The sequence below is a fragment of the Limanda limanda genome, chromosome 2 (assembly GCF_963576545.1).
Source record: "Limanda limanda chromosome 2, fLimLim1.1, whole genome shotgun sequence".
In the NCBI taxonomy this organism is placed as follows: Eukaryota; Metazoa; Chordata; class Actinopteri; order Pleuronectiformes; family Pleuronectidae; genus Limanda; species Limanda limanda.
Genome location: NC_083637.1, coordinates 17,918,039 through 17,937,854, shown reverse-complemented (window position 1 = coordinate 17,937,854; position 19,816 = coordinate 17,918,039). Strand labels below are relative to the sequence as shown.

Here is a 19,816-nt window from a genome sequence, read left to right as displayed (position 1 = left end):
CAGTCACTTCATCCAATGAAGCGATTTCCCAGGTCAGTGAAAAGCTTCCCCCAGGAGCTAATCAGTGGCTCCACAATGTTCCTGCTGATGAGCACCGCACCACCGGGGAGCCAATCAGAGGCCGTGTTCAACCACCCTGACGAGCAGCGGGACACAAGAGGCCACAGGGAGGTCCAACGTGACACATGAACCGTTGGAAAAACACAACGAAAGATAAAATAAAATTACATCCGTTGTTCATCTCACACAAAGCTTTGGAGTCCAGCAGTTTACAGAATATTCTACTTGTTGTAGCCATGGGTTTTATATGATGAAACAATCATTCGTTTTTTACCCATTTACCCACAGACCCGAAGTGCATTTTAAAAAGCACTAAAACCCAAGTATTGTTTCAAAAACTGCTGTAAAACTTATATTTCAGCAGACAGAAACACGAAAATAAAAACCTCTTGAATGCTTAATCATTTGGCTTTTATTATATATCATTACTTTTGCCTTGGAAACTGGATACAACTGAAAAAAAGAAAATTTTTAAAATGTCAAAACTGCGGTTTGCATTCCCGAAGTGAATTCCAGCGAATCATTATGCCTTTCATCGGTCAGAGCGGCCGTACATCCCATCCATCCCATAGTGATATATGCATATGTTGCATCTGACGGTTCAGATCAAAAAAAATCCTTCATTAACGTACAGATTCCAGGCCTCTCTTTACAAACCCAAGGAATATAAAAACAACATCCAAAAACATAATCAGCTGTACCAGAGATTTATAAGCTTGATCAAGGGCTCCTCAACAACACTAGCAGAAACAAGTGAATCTGTTCTATACACGACAAAAGATTTCCAAGCAGACATAACGTTTGTGTTACCACTTTGGCAATAGACCATCTTGTGAAGGTCCTCACATCCAACATACACTCCATCCATCCACTGAACCCTTTGTAAACGGTGCTTGGCCTGTTTTTAGATGCAGGAGACCGGAGCTGTATCGGCTCACTGAGCACTGTGTGACAGACATGTTATGGCCAGTTCACCAGTTTTATGTATTTTTTGCATTTTGCATGATAAATTGCATTATATTAGGGATAAACTGTCTTTGTAGCCCAACCGATACTGTTTTTCTAAGCCAGGAAAGTATTTTAATTTTAACATGTAGTATAACCGTACATTTTTGACAGTAATCTATTAAGTGTGCTATAGAATTGTGAGTAGATATATACTGACATACCTTAGTGCATATGGAGGACAAACTACGGCATAAAATATAAAATGCAAAATATGAATGACTTACTGATACTGCAACTACTGTATAAACAATCAGACATCATCAATCGATTTCTATTCCTCAGTGTTACAACCCTTTAATGGAACATTGCATTTTGCTCAGTACACATCTGTTTTATACTTATTGTATCAGTTGTTTGATACTGATCAACACATTGGTTCAGGGATGTTACGTCTCTGATGTCCTTTGTTACACTGTTAAAACTAATATTTCCACTTTTCAGTGACCAGTATTTCCTGCACAGTTCCACTAAAACATGACTATTTCATGTCACACCTAATGTCCAGGTCCCACAGGTTAAGGGGTGTCAGGCTGTTTTACTGGACCTGTCGGTGTTCCGTGTTAAATTACTGTAAGAACAAAAACTTCTGCTCTGGCTCCGACCTGGAAAACTTTAATCAATGAACGCTGCATCGGAATGGTCCAGCTCAGATCTACTAGTTAGCCTCTTATGTGTCATTGCATAACTAAAAGTGTAAGATAAGCATTTTCAAATCGAAAAGTGAAAGTCTATGACTTCTGTAATAGTTATTGATTTGCAGTTGGCAGGCAAACAGTGTCTTTACTTTAAAGTCAGATCCTTTAAATCCTTCCAAACTTTAAAATGCAAAAGATTCAATCTCTATTATGATAATTACGAACAATCTTCATCAACAGAAATATAATAAAAGTTCAATACATATATATATATATACATTGCTCGTAAGCAAACTGAGGAGGTGTAAGACACGGCTGGTTTTAATACTTCCTCAGATTTTCTAAATGTTTTGCTGCTAATCCAATGTTTGTCATTCTCTGCTCATAAAGCAGAGTTTTAAACCACAACCTCCCCTCAGGAGCAAGTAGTCTGTGAACTCTTTGAAATTAATCGTTGTCATTATCAATATTGACTGCTGTGAAAATGTCTAACTGGATTCAATTCAGAACAACTTTATTTGTCCCCGGAGTCTGGACAAAAAGTACAAACAAGAAAGACAAAAAAACGATGACATCAGTGCAATAAAACAGTTGAAAATCTGTGAGTATACTGCAATTATAAAGTAAAAGTAGTGTATGACTGTGAAAGAACGGTGAACAGGATAACAGCCGAGAAAACTGACTGCAAGAACCTAGATAAATACTGAATGAATAAAGTGATCGTAGTGCATTGAGGCAAGTGATACAGATATACATTATGTACAGTTAACGAGAATGAGGAATATATGTACAGGACCAGGTAGAGAAAGATGAATAAATACTGTAACGTATGAATACATGTATATGCAGCAGATAAATATATATATACAGATTATAAACAGTTGAGGTGAATACTGACGATGACGAATATATCTACAGGATTGGTAGCAGCAGATGAATAAATATTGTGCCATATGAGTAAATACATTTAGAGCAGATGTGTAATAGATCGCAGATAAGTAAATCTAAAGATGATGAGTGTGTATAAGAATATAGAAGCTGGCCTCACAGTTTCCCTGACTACTATAAAAGTAAACGGAAAAGTTACAAAAAGTTGAAAAGTTTGCACCCAACTCGCCCAAATGGTGACGCAGCACATCACAGAAGCTCATTAAGTCTCAGAGAAATAACGAGACTACCCTTTGTGTTCTTCAATGGCCTGCAGCAACTTTGAATATGTCCAAGTCCTCACCTGTTCTTCTTGTCCGAACTGAGATCCCAGCTGCACCAGGTGTTCAGGGCGAATGAAACCGTCCGCGTCCTCGTCACACACGTCAAAGACCTGTCGGAGTTTCCTCAGTAATGTCAGCAGATGCTCCGGCTCACGGTTCCACTCTTCGTCCATCTCTGTACGGGTTTATCATCACTCTTGTGCTTTTATTTCCGGGGGCTTGTTGTGGTTGGAGCGTGTCACACTGGAGCTCGCGGATGCTGCGGCCGAGGTGGAGGAGGAGGAGGAGGAGGAGGAGGAGGAGGAGGAGGAGGAGGAGGAGGAGGAGGAGGAGGAGGAGGAGGAGGAGGAGGAGGAGGAGGAGGAGGAGGAGGAGGAGGAGGAGGAGTGATGCTGAGTGATGGGCAGGAAGAACCGGAAGAAGATGGGAACACACCTCTGCAAGTGTTTGTGTAAATGCTATGACAACCGATGATGCTCGGAGTATTCCACAGAGAGTTGAGGAAGAGGAAAGTAAGAAATACAGCTGGCCCCATGATGTACAGCCTATTATATACTCAGAGGTGCGAAGAAACAAAGCACAACTTTGTGAAAATCCAAGTCCTGAAACCAGTCCTGTCAACTGGACTTGGTTGAAGTACTTGAAGAAGTTTCCCCTCTCATCCAAGAGGCTCGTTCATAAAACTGGCTGCTCGGAGTCCCAGATATATTTAAATGTGCAGTGTGTAAGATTTAGGTGAAAAAAATGCATTGGCAGAACTTGGATATAATATAATCCTATTGATGTTTTCAGCGTGTTATCATCTAAATTGTAGGAAGTGTTGTTCTGTTCACCTTTATATTTAAATACTTTATATTAACATGGAGAGTGGTCCTCTCAGAGAAGGGCTCCATTTATTTTACAGTAGCCCAGACTTTACGAACTAAACACTTTGAGTTTTTATGATAAGTGAAGGCTACCACAGGTTCTCTGTCATATTTGGAAGGGGTGGGTGAGGTGTATTCAGCTGCAACATGCAACTTCACCACTAGAGTTCACTAAATTCCACACACTGAACCTTCAACTTGTAGGTTTGTTACATTGCTAGAAAATAAACAACCACTTACAAACGCATGGACAGGACAGGAGAGCCAGCTCCTCAGGTCAGGACTCAGGTCAGTCCACTGACAACTCAAGGACAAGGGACATTCATTTGAAGACAGCATGTCCACATTTTGACCGGGGAAGACAGATATCAGTCGGACAAAGATGAAACAAAACTTTACAGCATATTGCCCCCAATTGGGGTTATAAAGACATTTTCAATCCTTGATCAGAAAGAGAAAAATCTTAATGTGAGACTCCTAACTGACTGAGGTTTCTTCTTTAGCTGTTTGACTCGTGGTATCCTGGCATTTGTGTGCTTCTTATTGGCCAAAACCTTCACACTTTATGCCAAGCAAGCTCACTCCTTGGAGAAATCAATGCTTTATTAATAAATATATAGAGAGAGCTCCAGATAGAAAATATTTTGCAGTGCCAAAAATGAAGTTCTGATGTCAAGAAAGCAAAATAACAGCTACATGTGATGTGAATAGGATGTGCGAGTACAATTTCACATTCTTCTGGAAAACAGAAAGTAGACAGGGATACATTTTACAGAACTAAGGTTGAGGAATTTTAGAGGCATGTGTTTGTGATATCTGTATAAATATGTTTATGAATCTGGTACTGTACTCACTGTGTAGTGTGTTTGTGAACAATGAACTGATCAAAATCAGTTAAAATACGATGAAAGTGATCAGGCACGTACACACAAACAGGCCTCGGGTGTGTATATGCTGGGTTATCAAATATGTTTTGCGGCTCCAGACAAATTTTATCTGGTGAAATAGCGCGAAAATGCCTCCAAAAAGAAGTATGGGGGTGTTGGCTCCATTTCTTCACATCCTTCAGGACCCTCTACAGAACCAGAATTTTCTGACAAATTTCAACATTGCATGATACATTTTAACTCCTCCAGCCAACCAGCTTGCTCATTAGAAATGTTTAAAGACCCAATGCATTTATAAAAGTATGTTTATTCAGTAATAGGGTTGATTACAAATATATGTGAAGATAAATGGATCCATGGCCTCTTTGTTTCATAAGGGGTTCGTTAAGGGGGATTTTCCATTTCGTCGTCTGGGTTTTCTCCCCGTCCAATCTGAGACAAGCTAGAGTTATTCACCAGAGATAAGGGAACGGTGATTTCCACCAGCGTATTTAAGAAATTAGTTCAACCTTAAGGCACAGGAATTTTTGTATGATAGGACAAAGGTTTTCCATGTAGTTCTCTATCAAAGTTTGGACTCCGAGCTCCTTCCAGCCGTGTGCCTCTATTAGGTGGCTTAAACACCTACACTTGGGTGAGTGGTGAGGCATTCTGGTAGCTGTAGTGTGTGCATCGGCAGCCATTTTGTGTTGTGGCAGCCGGTCTTGAAAACGAATGTAGCCCCCCTCGTCTACAGGGACCCTTGTGATGCCACAATATGTATATTAAGTATGATGTACACTGATATTGTGGTGTCTCTTTTCTTGACTCTTTTTGTAGTGTAGAATCAAATCAAATAGTGAAGCAAAGTAAAATAAAGATGGACGACACGACAATTCCCAAAAGTTACAGGTGCAGACGGTGAGGAGTCAGAACCCTTTTCAAAGCTCATTGGAAGGGGTCGGGCTCAGGAGGCCGGACAACGTGAGTTGGCAGCCTCCTATTGGTCGAGGGTGGGTTCAAAAGTTCAACCTGTTACTTTGACGAACAATGTCACTGTATACTCCCTAATGTAAGACAATGTAAGAACGTAAAACCGGTTTCGTATGATAGTATTTGCATCAAAGGAAAGATTTCAGGAGAATTTTTGATAAATATATAATATGAATTATGGCACTGGATTAAAAGTTCCTTCTTCCTCATGTAGTGTCACATTTGGAGGACGACGGATGAGGGAACTTCCAGCGGAGAACGGCTCCGTCTGCGCTGGTGCTGACTAAGGTGCGGTTGTTGGAGCACATCTTGATGCTGGTGATAGTGACACCATGAGCTACCCCCACGTGTGTCACTGTGCCTTCCATGTAGTCCCACACCTTCACCAGCTTGTCTTCTCCACCTGGCATGGAAGGGAGAGAATAGTGTCAGTAAGTTTGATTACAGCTAAAGCAAAAGCTCTGAAGAGATGAAAACATTCAATATTTAAAAGTAAAAAAGCGTCAGAAATAACCCGAGACAAGACAATACTGATTCAACAATAATCCAGGAGCTTGGGGACTATTATAGTCTAGAGCAGTGGTTCTTAACCTGGGTTCGATCGAACCCCAGGGGTTCGGTGAGTCACTCTCAGGGGTTCGGCAGGGCTCAAGACACACACAGTGTAGCCCAGTTCACACTAGCAATGTCAGGCCGTTTTTTTGTCGGCCTTCAAAAAAATGGCTGCCGAGAATTTGGCAACACACTATTTTTCTTCGCTGTGTTAGATTACAAATATTTATTTGCTTAATAAAAATGTGTTACACAAAATGAATTCAGGCCACTTGCATTATTTGTGACGTCCGCTTGGCCATCATTGGCTGCAGCTGATCATGCCACACTGCTTAGCGTTGATATCTGTGCTGCAGGGAACTTGGTGCACTCAGTGGTCGACTTGTGGCTGTGGTGATTGTACGTCATTTGTTATTTTATTTTAATCTTTCAATCCCTTCATACTAACTATGTCGAGCAAAAAAAGAAAGTGGTTGGACGAATACGTACATTATGGATTCACGTGTATAAAGGAACGTGATGGGTCCTCAATGCATGATTTGCAATGCCAAGTTGAGCAATTCAGGCACCGGCAAAACTAAAGGAACACTTCCTTAAGCTGCATGGAGATTGGAAATACAAGAACACACAGCTCGATGAATTCAACGTGAAGAGAGCCAGATTCGATGAAAAGGCTACTCTGCCTGTTCTCGGCATGTACCCATCGACAAACCGATCCTCACAGCATCGTATGAAGTTGCGTACCTGATTGCAAAGCAGGGCAAACCACACACCATTGGTGAAACACTCGTAAAACCAGCTGCTTTGAAGATGGCGGAAATCATCCTGGGAAAATCTGATGAAGATAAGTTATCCCAAATTCTTCTTGACAAATGACACTATCAGCAGTAGAATAGACGACATGAGCGATGACATCTTGGCTCAAGTAGTTGCAGATCTGATTTCCAGCCATGCTGGGACAACAACTCTGGTTTTGGAGCGCTGGTGAAATCCGATGCACCACACATCATTGTTACGCACTGTGTTCTGCACAGGCATGCGTTGGCAACAAAAACCTTTCCTCCAAAACTGGCAGAAGTATTACAAATTGTAGTTGAATCTGTGAACTATGTGCGCAATAGTGCTGTGAAGCACCGCATCTTCAAAGAGCTGTGTAAGGAAATGGGCTCTGAGTTCAAGGTACTTCTGTACCTTTCTAACGTTCGGTGATTATCCCGGGGAAAGGTGCTGAATCGTGTTTTTGCCATGCGTGTGGAATTAGCCCTGTTTTTGCGAGAGTACGAACATTGTCACGCAGATTAAGAAAAGGAACAGACTTTGTTGCGAAAATGATCTGAGAGTGGCACTTGCCAAGGTGAAGCCGCGCATTTCTGAACTTGTATCTGGAAGGCAACAGCAAAAGTCACATTGATTTGCAGTAAATATTCATTGGGTTATGTTTTTGTGTGAAATTCAAGTTTTGTTCTTTGAACACAGTGATTTTGTGTGCAACTGATGCATGGTTCATTTTGTGCACTAACAAAATATATACCTATATTTTGAAGAAATACTATTTTATTTTTCCAATTACGAAGGGTTCGGTGAATGCACTGCTGAAGCTTGCAGGGTTCAGTACCTCCAATGAGGTTAAGAACCACTGGTCTAGAGACTATTATTATATTTATTGGAAATACATAAATATAAACATATAGTGAGCAATGTAACAAGCAGCAGAGGTTTAATGGGCCGTACCCGTTACAAAGTGTTTGCCGTCCTGGGAAATGCTCATGGCGTTAATGGGCCCAGACTGGGAGCCCTCCACTTCTCTTATGGTCGCACCTTCGTACACGTCCCAGTAGGCAACCTGAGACAAACACAAAGAACACATAAATGATAAAATGTTGGTGGGTTCATTATCGGCATTGTTTATGGAAGTCCATGTCCTAGCCTAGATGGAGGTAGAACCAAACGCTTATATGTATGTTCAGTATGATGTACATTGATATTGATGTGTCTCATTTCTTCACTATTTTTGAAGCGTTTAATCGAATAAAGTGAAATAAAATAATAAAACGAAGGAAAAATTCATCTAGCATGTGTCAAAAAATTAGACCAAATGGGGAAGAGACACCTCTTTGCTCTAGCACAGTCTTGAACAACTGCTTCTTTTTCAAATACTATAAGTCCTATCTGTGAAATTAAGACACCTGGAGAATCCCAAGGCTTTGCTGAACACACACACACACACACACACACACACACATATATATATATATATAAATTTGACTGAATTCTTCCTTCCAGAAATTTCCTCTCAAAATTACCATTATACCCAAAGGAGAGAGGCAATGGAGTGACATTTCTGCTAAACTAACAAGTATTCCTACGTTTTGATCCAAAAATCATGTATGAAAACCTAAATTTTTGGCTTTGAGAGCAGTTTAGGGAAACAAAAAGTAGCTGAAAATCTGTCCTGCTCCACTCTCACTCTAAATAGGCTCTCCGCTCACTCAGCACATCCACAGCGCTGCGTTAATAAGGACAACTTTTCCTCTCCTCCCAACGTGGGGAATAAGCATTTCACTCTGCCACGGCGAACTTGTGACCTTATATAAATAAATGATGCTTAGTTAATCACATCGACTCCGAGTGTGACTGTTGAGTTTATTTTCCACAAGGACTAGCAGCCAACACGGTGGCTTAATTATGTTGAGCCTAAAAACAAATTAGGAGCATTTCTAGCTAATCTACAGACACGCAAGTTTCTGTGCTCGTGCAAGTCTGCTGATCTTACAAGAGAGACAGGCTTTTCACTGAGTTGAGATTATAACGACAACAACAGCATAATGAGATATCTAGATTATGATTGTTGAGTGTCAGTCTCTTTGCACACAGAGGGATTTCCAATCACTATGTTTTTTTTCCTGTGAGGGATGAGTGGCTCTGTTATGAGTCCCATGGAAATTATTTGCGAGCCAGCTCTTACATCCCAGGGCCTAAAACCAACCAAGACCAATACATGGAAGGATTTTTTAGATTAATGTAATGGATGCCTCTAGTTGGGCTCTGCAATACAACAAGATGCCTTAAATCAATCCAGTATTCTACAGCACTATGTGTAATGAGTAAGAGTCCGGAGGCTCACCTTTCTGTCCGTGCCACTGGTAATGATCTGGTGTTCCTCTGGGTGGTAGCACACTGCCTTACATATCGTGTTGGTGGCCATCACCTGAAGACTCATGAATCGCCTACAGGAAGAGAAGCAGAAGAGCCAGAGGATGAGATAAAAAACTTTGGTTTCATTCTTAACACAAACACACACTCACACACACATGGGTCCTGTGTACCGAGTCAAGCTTTGAAGAAACAGGTGAGCAGCAGGCTTGGCAACAGGATTAAGTTGACTGGGGCCTTAACTTTCCTACTAAATTCAATAACTGCAGGTCGCTTTTACAATTTCAGAGAGAAAGCTGAAGCCGGAATTAACGCAGGCCAAAGAAACAGCCCATTACAAACAGGCAGAACGGCCTCTACAAATCATAGAGAGACAATCTAAAGCTTTTATTGTCCAGAAAATAATTCCTCATCATATGATGCCATGGGATAAGTGACATGATGAAAAAGTAAAAAAATGTAAAAGTGCATTTCTTGAGGTATCTCTATTTGTGATCATATGATAGCGATGCTGTAATCGTCATAGTAGTAAATAGTGTCGTAAAACATTAACGTTTGCAACCAATACGAAATTCCATTATTACAATGTGTCCTCTCAGCAAAATAGACCCAGCTGAGTGTTAGAAAACTCTAATTTAAGATTCAGCCACTTTGAGGTTATGGGTGGAATTAACATTTGACCAATGAATCACAGGCTTGTATTGTATTTCCTACAACCACTAACATAAACTAAATATGAATTAGAAAACCCAGGAGAGTGCGGTATTCACTAATTATACAAGAATAAAGATAAATACAGTATGTGTGAAATGGGTGTTTAAGTTTTTGCCCTGTGAATTGAAGTTCACATGTGTTTGCATATGCAGATGAGCTACTCACTCAAGGTCCCATATGATGCAGGAACCATCAGTGCTGACAGAGACACACTCACTGTCGTCGCACTTGATTTGGATACAAGTCACAGCGCCTTTGTGCTTTGTCATGGTCTCCAGCAGTTGATGGCCTTGTTTCTCCAGCTCCCACACACGCATCTACAATAGGAGAACGCCATTAAGCCTCTCAGGATGCGCTTTGTACATCAGATATTATTCATATTAAAATACAATAATTGTCTTTCTTTCAGTCATTTGTAATGCAATGGCATAGTACGACTATATTCTGTCTTTCTGTTTTAAATCTGTCATAATGCAGTCTCAATGTATTGAACACACATGTTAAAATATTTGTGTGTGAGCATTATAGCCCTGCATCTGTATCATAGAATTACAATAGATTAAAGAAAAGCAACTCTAGAGACTTGACTTGAAAGGATTTGTTTTCATAGAGTTTAACAGAACTCCTCGCCATGTGTGCTACAGAAGTTGCCATTTCTAAGTTAGCTTTAGATTGTGTTACTAAAACTAATTTATATTCAGTTACTATTTAACCATGTAGCTTCTTACTTAAAACAAAACTGTCCAGAAAGTAATGTGTTGAGTAACCAGCTGTTTACTGCACATCGAGGAAGGGTTGATGGGTACTGACTTTTTAAAATCTATTTATTATCATGGTATTTGGAGAATTAGAATGTGTTGCTTTGTTTTTAATTTTACCTGATGAGGAAACTGAATTATTAGGATGAAGCATATCACTATTAATGACGACTGACCTTTCCATCTCCCCCTCCACTGACGATCCTCTTGCAGGACCTGGTGCCAGCGATGGCTGTCACCCCCTTTTTGTGAGCATTGTGAATGATGAGTATGAGCCGACCGCTTTCTGGCCCAAACACACGAATCGCACCATCGTCCCATGCTGGAAAATAGAGACCAGTTCAAAGCTGTCTGCCGTCAAAAAGATATGTTTGATTTCAGTAGGTTAAAGAGTAAATATTAGCAAAGGTGTTAGTGGTCCATGCCCACCAGTGAGCGATATAAACAAGGAGCTAGAGTTCACATCAAGAAACAGAAACAGAGCCTTGGAGCAATAAGCTCCAGTGTGTGGTTTACGGATATCTCTCCCTGATTCTCACCACTAATGATGCTTTGACCATTAGCCATGAAGTCCATGGCATTGCAGGTCTTGTTGGGTACAGTTATGCACAGCAGCTCTTTGGGGTTGTCAATGTGCCACAGCTTGATGTCCTGCTCAGCACAGGTTCCAAATAATTCAGAGGTTCCACTGGCAGAAAAACAAAAAAATAATTTTAGTTAAGTGAATGTGGGTTATAAGGGGCAACCAGAACTCCATAGAATTATTTATATTATGGAGTTAGATTCAAACCCACGTCTATGTACAATATGTCTTCAATTAAAACAGTTTTTCTAAGCTCAGATGGAGTGACATGGATGAGGCATTCATATGTCACCCTCTAGTGAGCACAATGCGGTACTGAAGTTATGCACAAGGAGGTATTTAAAGTTTTAACAAAAGTTCACGTTAATTTGCCAAAGTAAGAAATACATCTAGTCACATTAGAGGTTTAGGAATCATCACTATATGTTCATATAATATTAGCAAAGATTTAGTTTTGCTTAACAGAATATCAGAGGGGATATGATTTCCCTTGTGTGCATATCATTTACCTGCAAGAGGAAGGATTTGTGACTGGGAGGGATTTATTCAGCCAGGGGGCAAAATTACATCTCAATATGCAGACTGGCTGAATTACTTGTGATCGTTACTGAAATATAGCATTATTGCAAAGTTCACCTTAAGAAAAATTGTTTGAGAAAAACAGTGAAATACCTAAGCTTTTTTTCCACAACAAATGTGAATAGATTGAAAACTGCAGAATGAGACAACAAATGCCAATGCAAACTTATACAATACATCACATCTGAAGTGGAAACTATTCAATATTTCTTTGTTAGAGCTTGTTTACATAATTTGTGAGAGGCTTTTATGATTACAATTGAATATAATATAAACAAGACTGAATTTAAACAGTGTTTGATATTTACCTTATTCATGTAAATCTCAATGTCAAAAAGATTCTGTCAATTATTAAAGCTGAAACAAGGCCAGAAGCCATTTTACTCTCTGGTGGGTTCATTGACTGATTACAGTGACCCCCCTGATTTCCTCTCTGTCTACTACTTACTTAAAAATGGTTATGTCCTTGACAGCACTCGTGTGGCTGCTGGACAATAGTTCAGCATTGAAGTCCATGTAACTGATGCGGTACATCCGAGCAGCCTCTGTCCCAACATAGAAATGGTCGTCTTCTCCGCTTAAAGCAATGGAGGTCACCCCCTTTTCCACCTCAACACTCCTACAGGGGAAAAGAGATAAAAGCAAAGTTAAACAGTTAACATCACATTGGTATTCTGTCCAGACCAATGTGTGTGTGTGTGTGTGTGTGTGTGTGTGTGTGTGTGTGTGTGTGTGTGTGTGTGTGTGTGTGTGTGTGTGTGTGTGTGTGTGTGTGTGTGTGTGTGTGTGTGTGTGTGTGTGTGTGTGTGTGTGTGTGTGTGTATCTGTACATTTACATGATACAATGATATAGTTGTTGGACTCACTTGAGAATTTGGAAGTCAGCACTGGAACACAGAGTGATGGTACCAGATCCAGATCCGAGAAGTAGGTCCCCGGACTCCAGTATTTTCAGGACACTGACACCCTGCACAGAAAAGGCATGACTTTAAATTACGTATTAGGTACACAAAGAACAGTGTTGGGAAGGATACTTTCAAAACGTATTCCGTTACAGAATACAGAATACATGCCCAAAAATGTAATCTGTAACGTATTCCATTACATTAACTAATCTGAGTAACGTATTCTGAATACTTGGAATACTTCCGGTTTGTATTGCATTTTTTAAGTGCATGATTGCGGCGTTGTTATAGTCAGTGGAGCAGCAGCAGTTTAAACTCTCTCTCAGCTGGATGTCCGGCTCCCATCCACTCCCACCTCTGTGCCGGCCCCACCGGACGCTGAAGGACCCCCCCCCCCCCCCTGAGCCAAGGCTGCCTTGCAGTGCAGCGATCGTTTCGGCGTCGAGTCTATTTTTTTTGCGCTTGACGCGAGCGTATCGCTCCAGGAAACACACTGAAAAATGATTTTAAACGATATTGATGACATTTTATATGATATAAATGAATGAAAAAGCATGCATCCAATAGTTTGTATTCACCTTCTGTTGTCCTGGAGTTTTAATTTTACCAATTTGACCGATCACATTATTAAATGCCCCCTTCTGCCCATCCACTACAGACACACAAGCAGTCATAAAGATAAAAAGAGAGGGGGGGGGGGGGGGTGGAGAATACGTAATTTACCCTCGACACCCGACATTGAACGGAACAAACAGCGGAGAAGTTCTTGAAGATAGATGACATTAAATTGGGACGCTGTTGCAGTTAATGTTGGAGCAACAAGTGACTTTATGCTTTTATACTACTGGGTCAACGGGTGATATTATCAGCGCTGCCCGGCGCTTCAGCGTCCGGTGTGAACCCGGCGTGCCTCGCTGGTCTCCTGCAGAGCCATGACAGCGGAGCTCTGGAAGCGCAGGTCGGTCTTCTGTCACCAGGCGCTGGAAGGGCAGCTTGCGGATCAGCAGCTCCGTAGATTTCTGGTAGCGACGGAACTCTCTCAGAGCCTCGGTCCCGGGCCTGTAGCGGTGAGGCTTCTTCACGCCGCCGGGGTCCGGGCTCTCTTACGGCAGCCCTGCTCTCCAGCTGCTTCCTGGGGGCTTTGCCGCCGGTTGATTTACGAGAGAGTGAATAAACTCGAGAAGTACCGTCATGTAATCCACTGATTTCAACAATGTAACTGTATTCTGAATACCATCTATTTATTTTGTAACTGTAACGGAATACAGTTACTCATAATTTGTATTCTAAATACGTAACGCCGTTACATGTATTCCGTTACTCCCCAACACTGACAAAGAATATATTACTTCTCAAATTTTGAGTTCTTTGATAGAAGCGGATTGATCAATCTATATACAATGTTGGGGGAGACTCCCAGTGTGCTGACCATCAGACAATGGGTCATAAAGCTTGAGACCAGCCGAGAGAAACCCCTCACATAAAAAAAACCACATGGAGATAAGATCTCCATGTGAAAGCAAATCACTTCCTGGGTCCTTCAAGGACCCCACTGTAAGCCGCTCCCTGAGACTTGACTTCTGACCTTTCAATTGGCCGATGGCCACACTAACCCTTGACCCCTCCTCCCAGGGGGGAGTCACCTGGAACATGACTTAAAAGGGCTGAACCCACAGAAATCATCCTCTTTTCACTCAGATGCCCAAGCTACAACAAAACCCCTAGGGGTTTTATTAGTTAACTCAGTATTTTTAAGAGACTTTCTTTGTCCTCTTTTCCACTCCACTGCTCAAGTTGCAACTAGGCCTCTTGAGGTCTTACTACACGACTCAGCAAGCTAATGGAGGCGATAAGACGTTTATTTGAATTCATTCCATTATTCTTCTTTTATCTCAGTCGAAGTTTTATTTTGAAAGGACATTTTCGCTGTTTTAACTTGAAAAGACCAAACAGGAATCTCACTCGCGAGACGAGTGAGACACGGACTTTTATTATTTTTCCCACACGATCTTCAACCGGCTCCACGCAGCCGCACATCCCTGAAGAAGAAGGACGACGTCATCCCGTCGAGGCAGCACGAGAAAATCCGCTCCTCTTCAGCCCTGCGCGACACCCGCTGTTCCTGGCGGACCAGCGGGAGCTCGCCTAAGAGACTACAAGCTTGTTCACCGGACTTCCGGGATATCCGCGCGTAACGCGCATGCACCCCACGAAACCAAGGTCACAGTAAGAGGCTTAAACTGTCTGGGCAGTTGTTAGTTTAATACGTAGCGTATTGTTTGAGGGTATTTGCTTGCGGAACCTCCGTGTTTCTTCATTGTTTTAGCCGTGACGAGCCGGCTACTCCGAGCCGCTACTTCCGGTTTCCGGTTTGACGGCAATGTTTTGTGTTACAGTGAATAAGCGCCGCGAGAAAAGCCTCCGGCCACGCTGTTAACGTCTGTGTGAGTCTGCAGTGATTTTACTGATCAGAACCTCAGCCCACAACGTTCGCTTGAGGGCTGAGGGTTGAAACCACTGTTAACTGATCTCCGGCATATTTTTAAGAGCTTTGTTCTCTCCTTGCATGTTTCTCTCTCTCTCCCTCTCTCTCCTTCTAAACCGACCTATACACCCGTTCCGATCTGTATTTAGAATACAGTTCATGTAACATAGTTAAATCTATATTTAAAGGGCCTGAACGCATCTGGCCGCCATTTTGAAGCCAAAACTAAGCTAGAACAAAGAACCCTTTTGTTCTGCCTCCTCCATGTGTCTCACACGTGGTCCGGCGGCCATTGGAGATTATTCATCTCTAGACCCGCCCTCCATTCTGGCTCTAAATTCATAACGGCTCCGCCATCTTGTTTTGTAGTCACAACCATTTTGAGAGTTTTTAGGCCTTGATTCCACGAATCATGATCGGCCGCCATCTTAGATGTGACGTGACTGCGTCATCGCCACGCCCCCTTCTTTTTCTCTCTCTCTCTCGCTCTCTCTCACACACACACACACACACACACACACATTGATAGACACAGACAGACACACACACACAGAGACACATAGATGGACCATAGGTTACTTGCGTGTTCTAAATTGTGATAAGTGCTGCTGCTGTTGTGATCTTTGAAATATCGGAGTTTGTTAAGATGATGAATCATTAAATAACACTAACTTTATTTCACATACACACACATAGACACACACACACACAGAGAGACACTTTGACACAGACACACACACACACACACACAGAGACAGACATACATAGGTAGACCGCAGGTTTTACATGTATTTTCTGAATTGTGATGAGTGCTGCTGCTGTGTTTATCTTTGAAATATTGGAGTCTGTTAAAATGATGAATCATTAAATAACATTAATGGTATTTCCCCTTTTTAATAAATGCTTTTGTAATTAAAGTATCTGTAGTCTGTGATTATTTGTGCATAAGTGTGTGAATACAGCTGGATTATGATTGCCTGTGCTCGAACTTAGAAGCCTTTACTGTTTATTAAATAATCATTAGTATTAACTATTAAGATTATTAATTTAACCAATATCATATGAGACTGATATTTATAGCTTGATTTCGTTGGTCCCTGTAACCAGGGTGGTGCCCCTCTACGATAAGTTATGGCCTTATCATTTTTTTAATTATTTTTAATAAATAATCTTTTATTATTTTAATAATCATATTTCATGATTATTAATAATTAGCCAACGTCAAGTCTACTCCTATTGCACAACAACAAAGATCTGGTCAAATATTGAAGATCTATTTGAATTACCTACAGGACGTATAACCTAAAAGCTACCACACTATAAATAAAAGACTAAAAGGAAAATACACACAAATGTAGAACTTACAGCTGCTGATTAAATAAACTTCATAACATCAATTATTGCATATATTTTCCAAGGAGCGTTCAAACAGGAAAACGGTATCAGCAGGATAAACAATGCAGGAAACATGACAGTGCAGGTGAACAACAGCTGAAATTACCCGTGTTGCGCCTCATGAGGCTGACTTACCAGTTCGTATTTTGTTTTAACTGGACCACAGTCACTCAGGTGCATCGAATTCAGGTTGATTTTCATTATGTCTCCACTGCTTGTGCCACAGAAAATGAACTGATCGTCCTCTGAGATCTGTGTGATATACAAACAAGTCAACCTGACCAATGCTATCATATCTAGTGTACTATGCGTTTTGTATCTCAGTTGTATCAGCAGTTAAACTGACAAAAGCCATTAAGCAAAACTCAGATAAACATCAAAGTGGTTAAAAGTAGTTTAATAAGCTGGATAAACAACATGATGTGAATGAAAGACTCTCACGGCCTCGTACCTCTATGCACTTCACCATCCTCCTGAGCTTTCCTGCCTGACACTCTGTGGCTGTGATCTTCCGGTTGGTGAGGTTCAGCTCCCAGACTCGCAGTGTTTCGCTGACCCCCCCCCCAAAAAAGATATTTATTATTGTTGCAGATACAAACATCAAAGCCACATTAACTAGGAACACCATTCACTCACTTTCCAGCTGAAACAAAGACGTGGTCGTTGGTATTCGAGTACTGAAGAGTGAAGCAGTGACCAGAACAGTTAGCTGAGGCTGGGCTTCCACACATGAACTGCTTGGTCTCAACTTCCCAAAGGAATATGCTGAAAAAACACATAAAAACACACATCACACACTCAACAAAATTGAGAATTGTACATCTGAGTCAATTAGAGCAAACATGATGTTTACCGGCCATCATCCTGACCCCCGAGGGACACCAGGTACTTGTCATTCGGAGAGAAAGACAACGCCTCTACCTTCGTCTTGTGGAGGTTCAGCTGGGCATGGATTGTTCGCTGTTTATAGTCCCAGATAATAATTGGAGCCTAGGAAAATATTTAAATAATTATTCTAAATGTTCCAAGTTTTGGTCTTCCACACAATGTGGGAAATTGATTCAAGCCCTCATTGTGTTTGATGCAAACAAGAATGACATTCCTTATGTACCACACATCAAATAGGATAAATTAAACAAGTAATAGACTTTAAATAGAATTTAGTGAGCTATCCTGATCCATTATAGAAAGGTTTACATTATGTTACCTCAAAGCCCATGAAGTTGACCTGTCCAGTGGCAATATACAATCCACTCTTGGACACTGAAATACAGGATATATTGTTTGTGTGCCCATGGAGGAACTCCAGCTTGCCGTCTGTGAGACTCTTCAGAATGACCGTGGATCCCAGAGGATAGATGAGGTGCTCTTTGTCTGGGTGTACGTTCAAGCCAGAAAACACGTGTCCTGATGAAATGAAAGGGTGGCATGCTATAAGATTTGACATGTTTTAATACAGAAACTGACAACTAAATAAACTGTTTGCGATCATCATTGGTGATACTGTTCTTTGTGGCTTTTGAATTATTCTGTCAAAGGAATCCGGTCCAAACACAACAAGCAAATTCTAACAATGGGTTGCATGACAGCTAGAAGACTGATAGCAGCAAACTGGAAGGTCCCAGATCAGATGAAAGGACTGTGGCTCTGATCTCTTGGAGATGATCTCCATGGAGGGAGCAACATCTAATCTTATAATGAGGAACAACAACTGTGGAGGGTCACAGTCCAAGCTCTTGACTCAGGATCTTGGGGTAAATAGGTATTTAACGAACAATGTCAGTTGTGACATTGTTGTGGCAGTTGTGACATTGTTCGTGAAACACCTATTTACCCCAAGATCCTGAGTCATACTTCCCATTTAACATGGACGACCCGTCTTCTAGTAAATATGTATTGCTTTGACGGAGTTTCATGATTATACATTAGCATTAGCATTAGCATTATCTTAACATCAACTAGAAACCGTTGGAAGTTGGTTAGTAAACTCACCATTGAAGCCAATAACAGCCTCCAGTTCAAGTTTAGTGACTCCTTGTGTTTTTTCAGCCATGGCTACTTCTACTCTCTCTGCCTCCTGTTGAGTGTAAAGATACTTTGTGATGCTACTGTCATCAATAAAAGTTCAAAGGGCAAACTCAAATAGTGGAAGCGGCAGATCGTAGAGGCACCTCTGGTGTCAACAGAAACGTCCAATGGTCACTGTTTAGAGGCAGCTGCCTATGATGCCAAACAGTTTAGGCAGCAGGCTTTGATGCCACACTGTTTGGAGGCCGCTGCCTTTGATGCCACACTGTTCGAAGGAATCTGTCATTGTTGACACAAGTGTTTTGGGGCACCTGTGACCCCACACTGTCTGAGAGCAACTAAAGCAGTTTGTTTGTTTTAATGAGATATATGGTCGTACTGGTTTATGAAAGTATATTGTGTGTTTTTATGCTTTTCATAATTGCTTCAGAAAATGTTTCATACACAGATGAGATTACTCACTTTTCTAAACCCTTAGAGGAGCGTGTAATCTCCGAACCTGGAGCTCCAAGGTTTTCATATTACATCAGCAGTATAAACATGAGCACACTGTGCTACATGAAGGAAACCCATTTGCTTGCAGAAAATCCGACATGTTGCCTCCTCAATAAAGAAATATGAGTAAATGTGTGACCTCATTTAGGAAGATTTACCAATTTGAAATCACATTAATAATTGTCCTCAGGGTTTTTAACTTCTACTAACGCAAACTAAATGTGAGTTGTGATTTGTTGAGACAGTTTATAAACATCTTGTTCAGTCTAGCGATGACCTAATTCTTGGTCATTATCTACTTTCCCTTTTTTTTTCTCTCCATCATCTGCAGATGTGTCTGCTCCTAGATGTACCCACACTTTTAATCTTGTTGATTTTATGAACCATGGGTGTGTTAGGGGAGATACAGGTCATTTCCTTAAATCCAAAACCACATCAGGGTTTTTATCTTCCCAGTAGGACTATATTTACAAAAGTTAAATCAACTTGTTATATTCAACATTTGATCTATGATATAGTCTTTTAAGTAA

General features: G+C 41.1%; 1 protein-coding gene across 1 annotated transcript; it reads right to left on the bottom strand.

The window, feature by feature from the left end:
- Nucleotides 1–5,845: 5,845 nt before the first annotated feature.
- LOC133018530 (cilia- and flagella-associated protein 52-like) lies at nt 5,846–18,816 on the bottom strand. The gene is made up of 14 exons (XM_061084918.1): nt 18,756–18,816; nt 17,971–18,170; nt 17,617–17,753; nt 17,400–17,528; nt 17,215–17,314; nt 16,899–17,015; nt 12,845–12,945; nt 12,427–12,597; nt 11,356–11,504; nt 10,993–11,138; nt 10,224–10,375; nt 9,316–9,418; nt 7,923–8,034; nt 5,846–6,042 (listed from the first exon to the last, which is right to left on the bottom strand). The coding sequence occupies exons 1-14, from the start codon at nt 18,814–18,816 to the stop codon at nt 5,846–5,848; spliced, it is 1,875 nt and encodes a 624-aa protein (XP_060940901.1).
- Between the last annotated feature and the right edge of the window lie 1,000 nt (nt 18,817–19,816).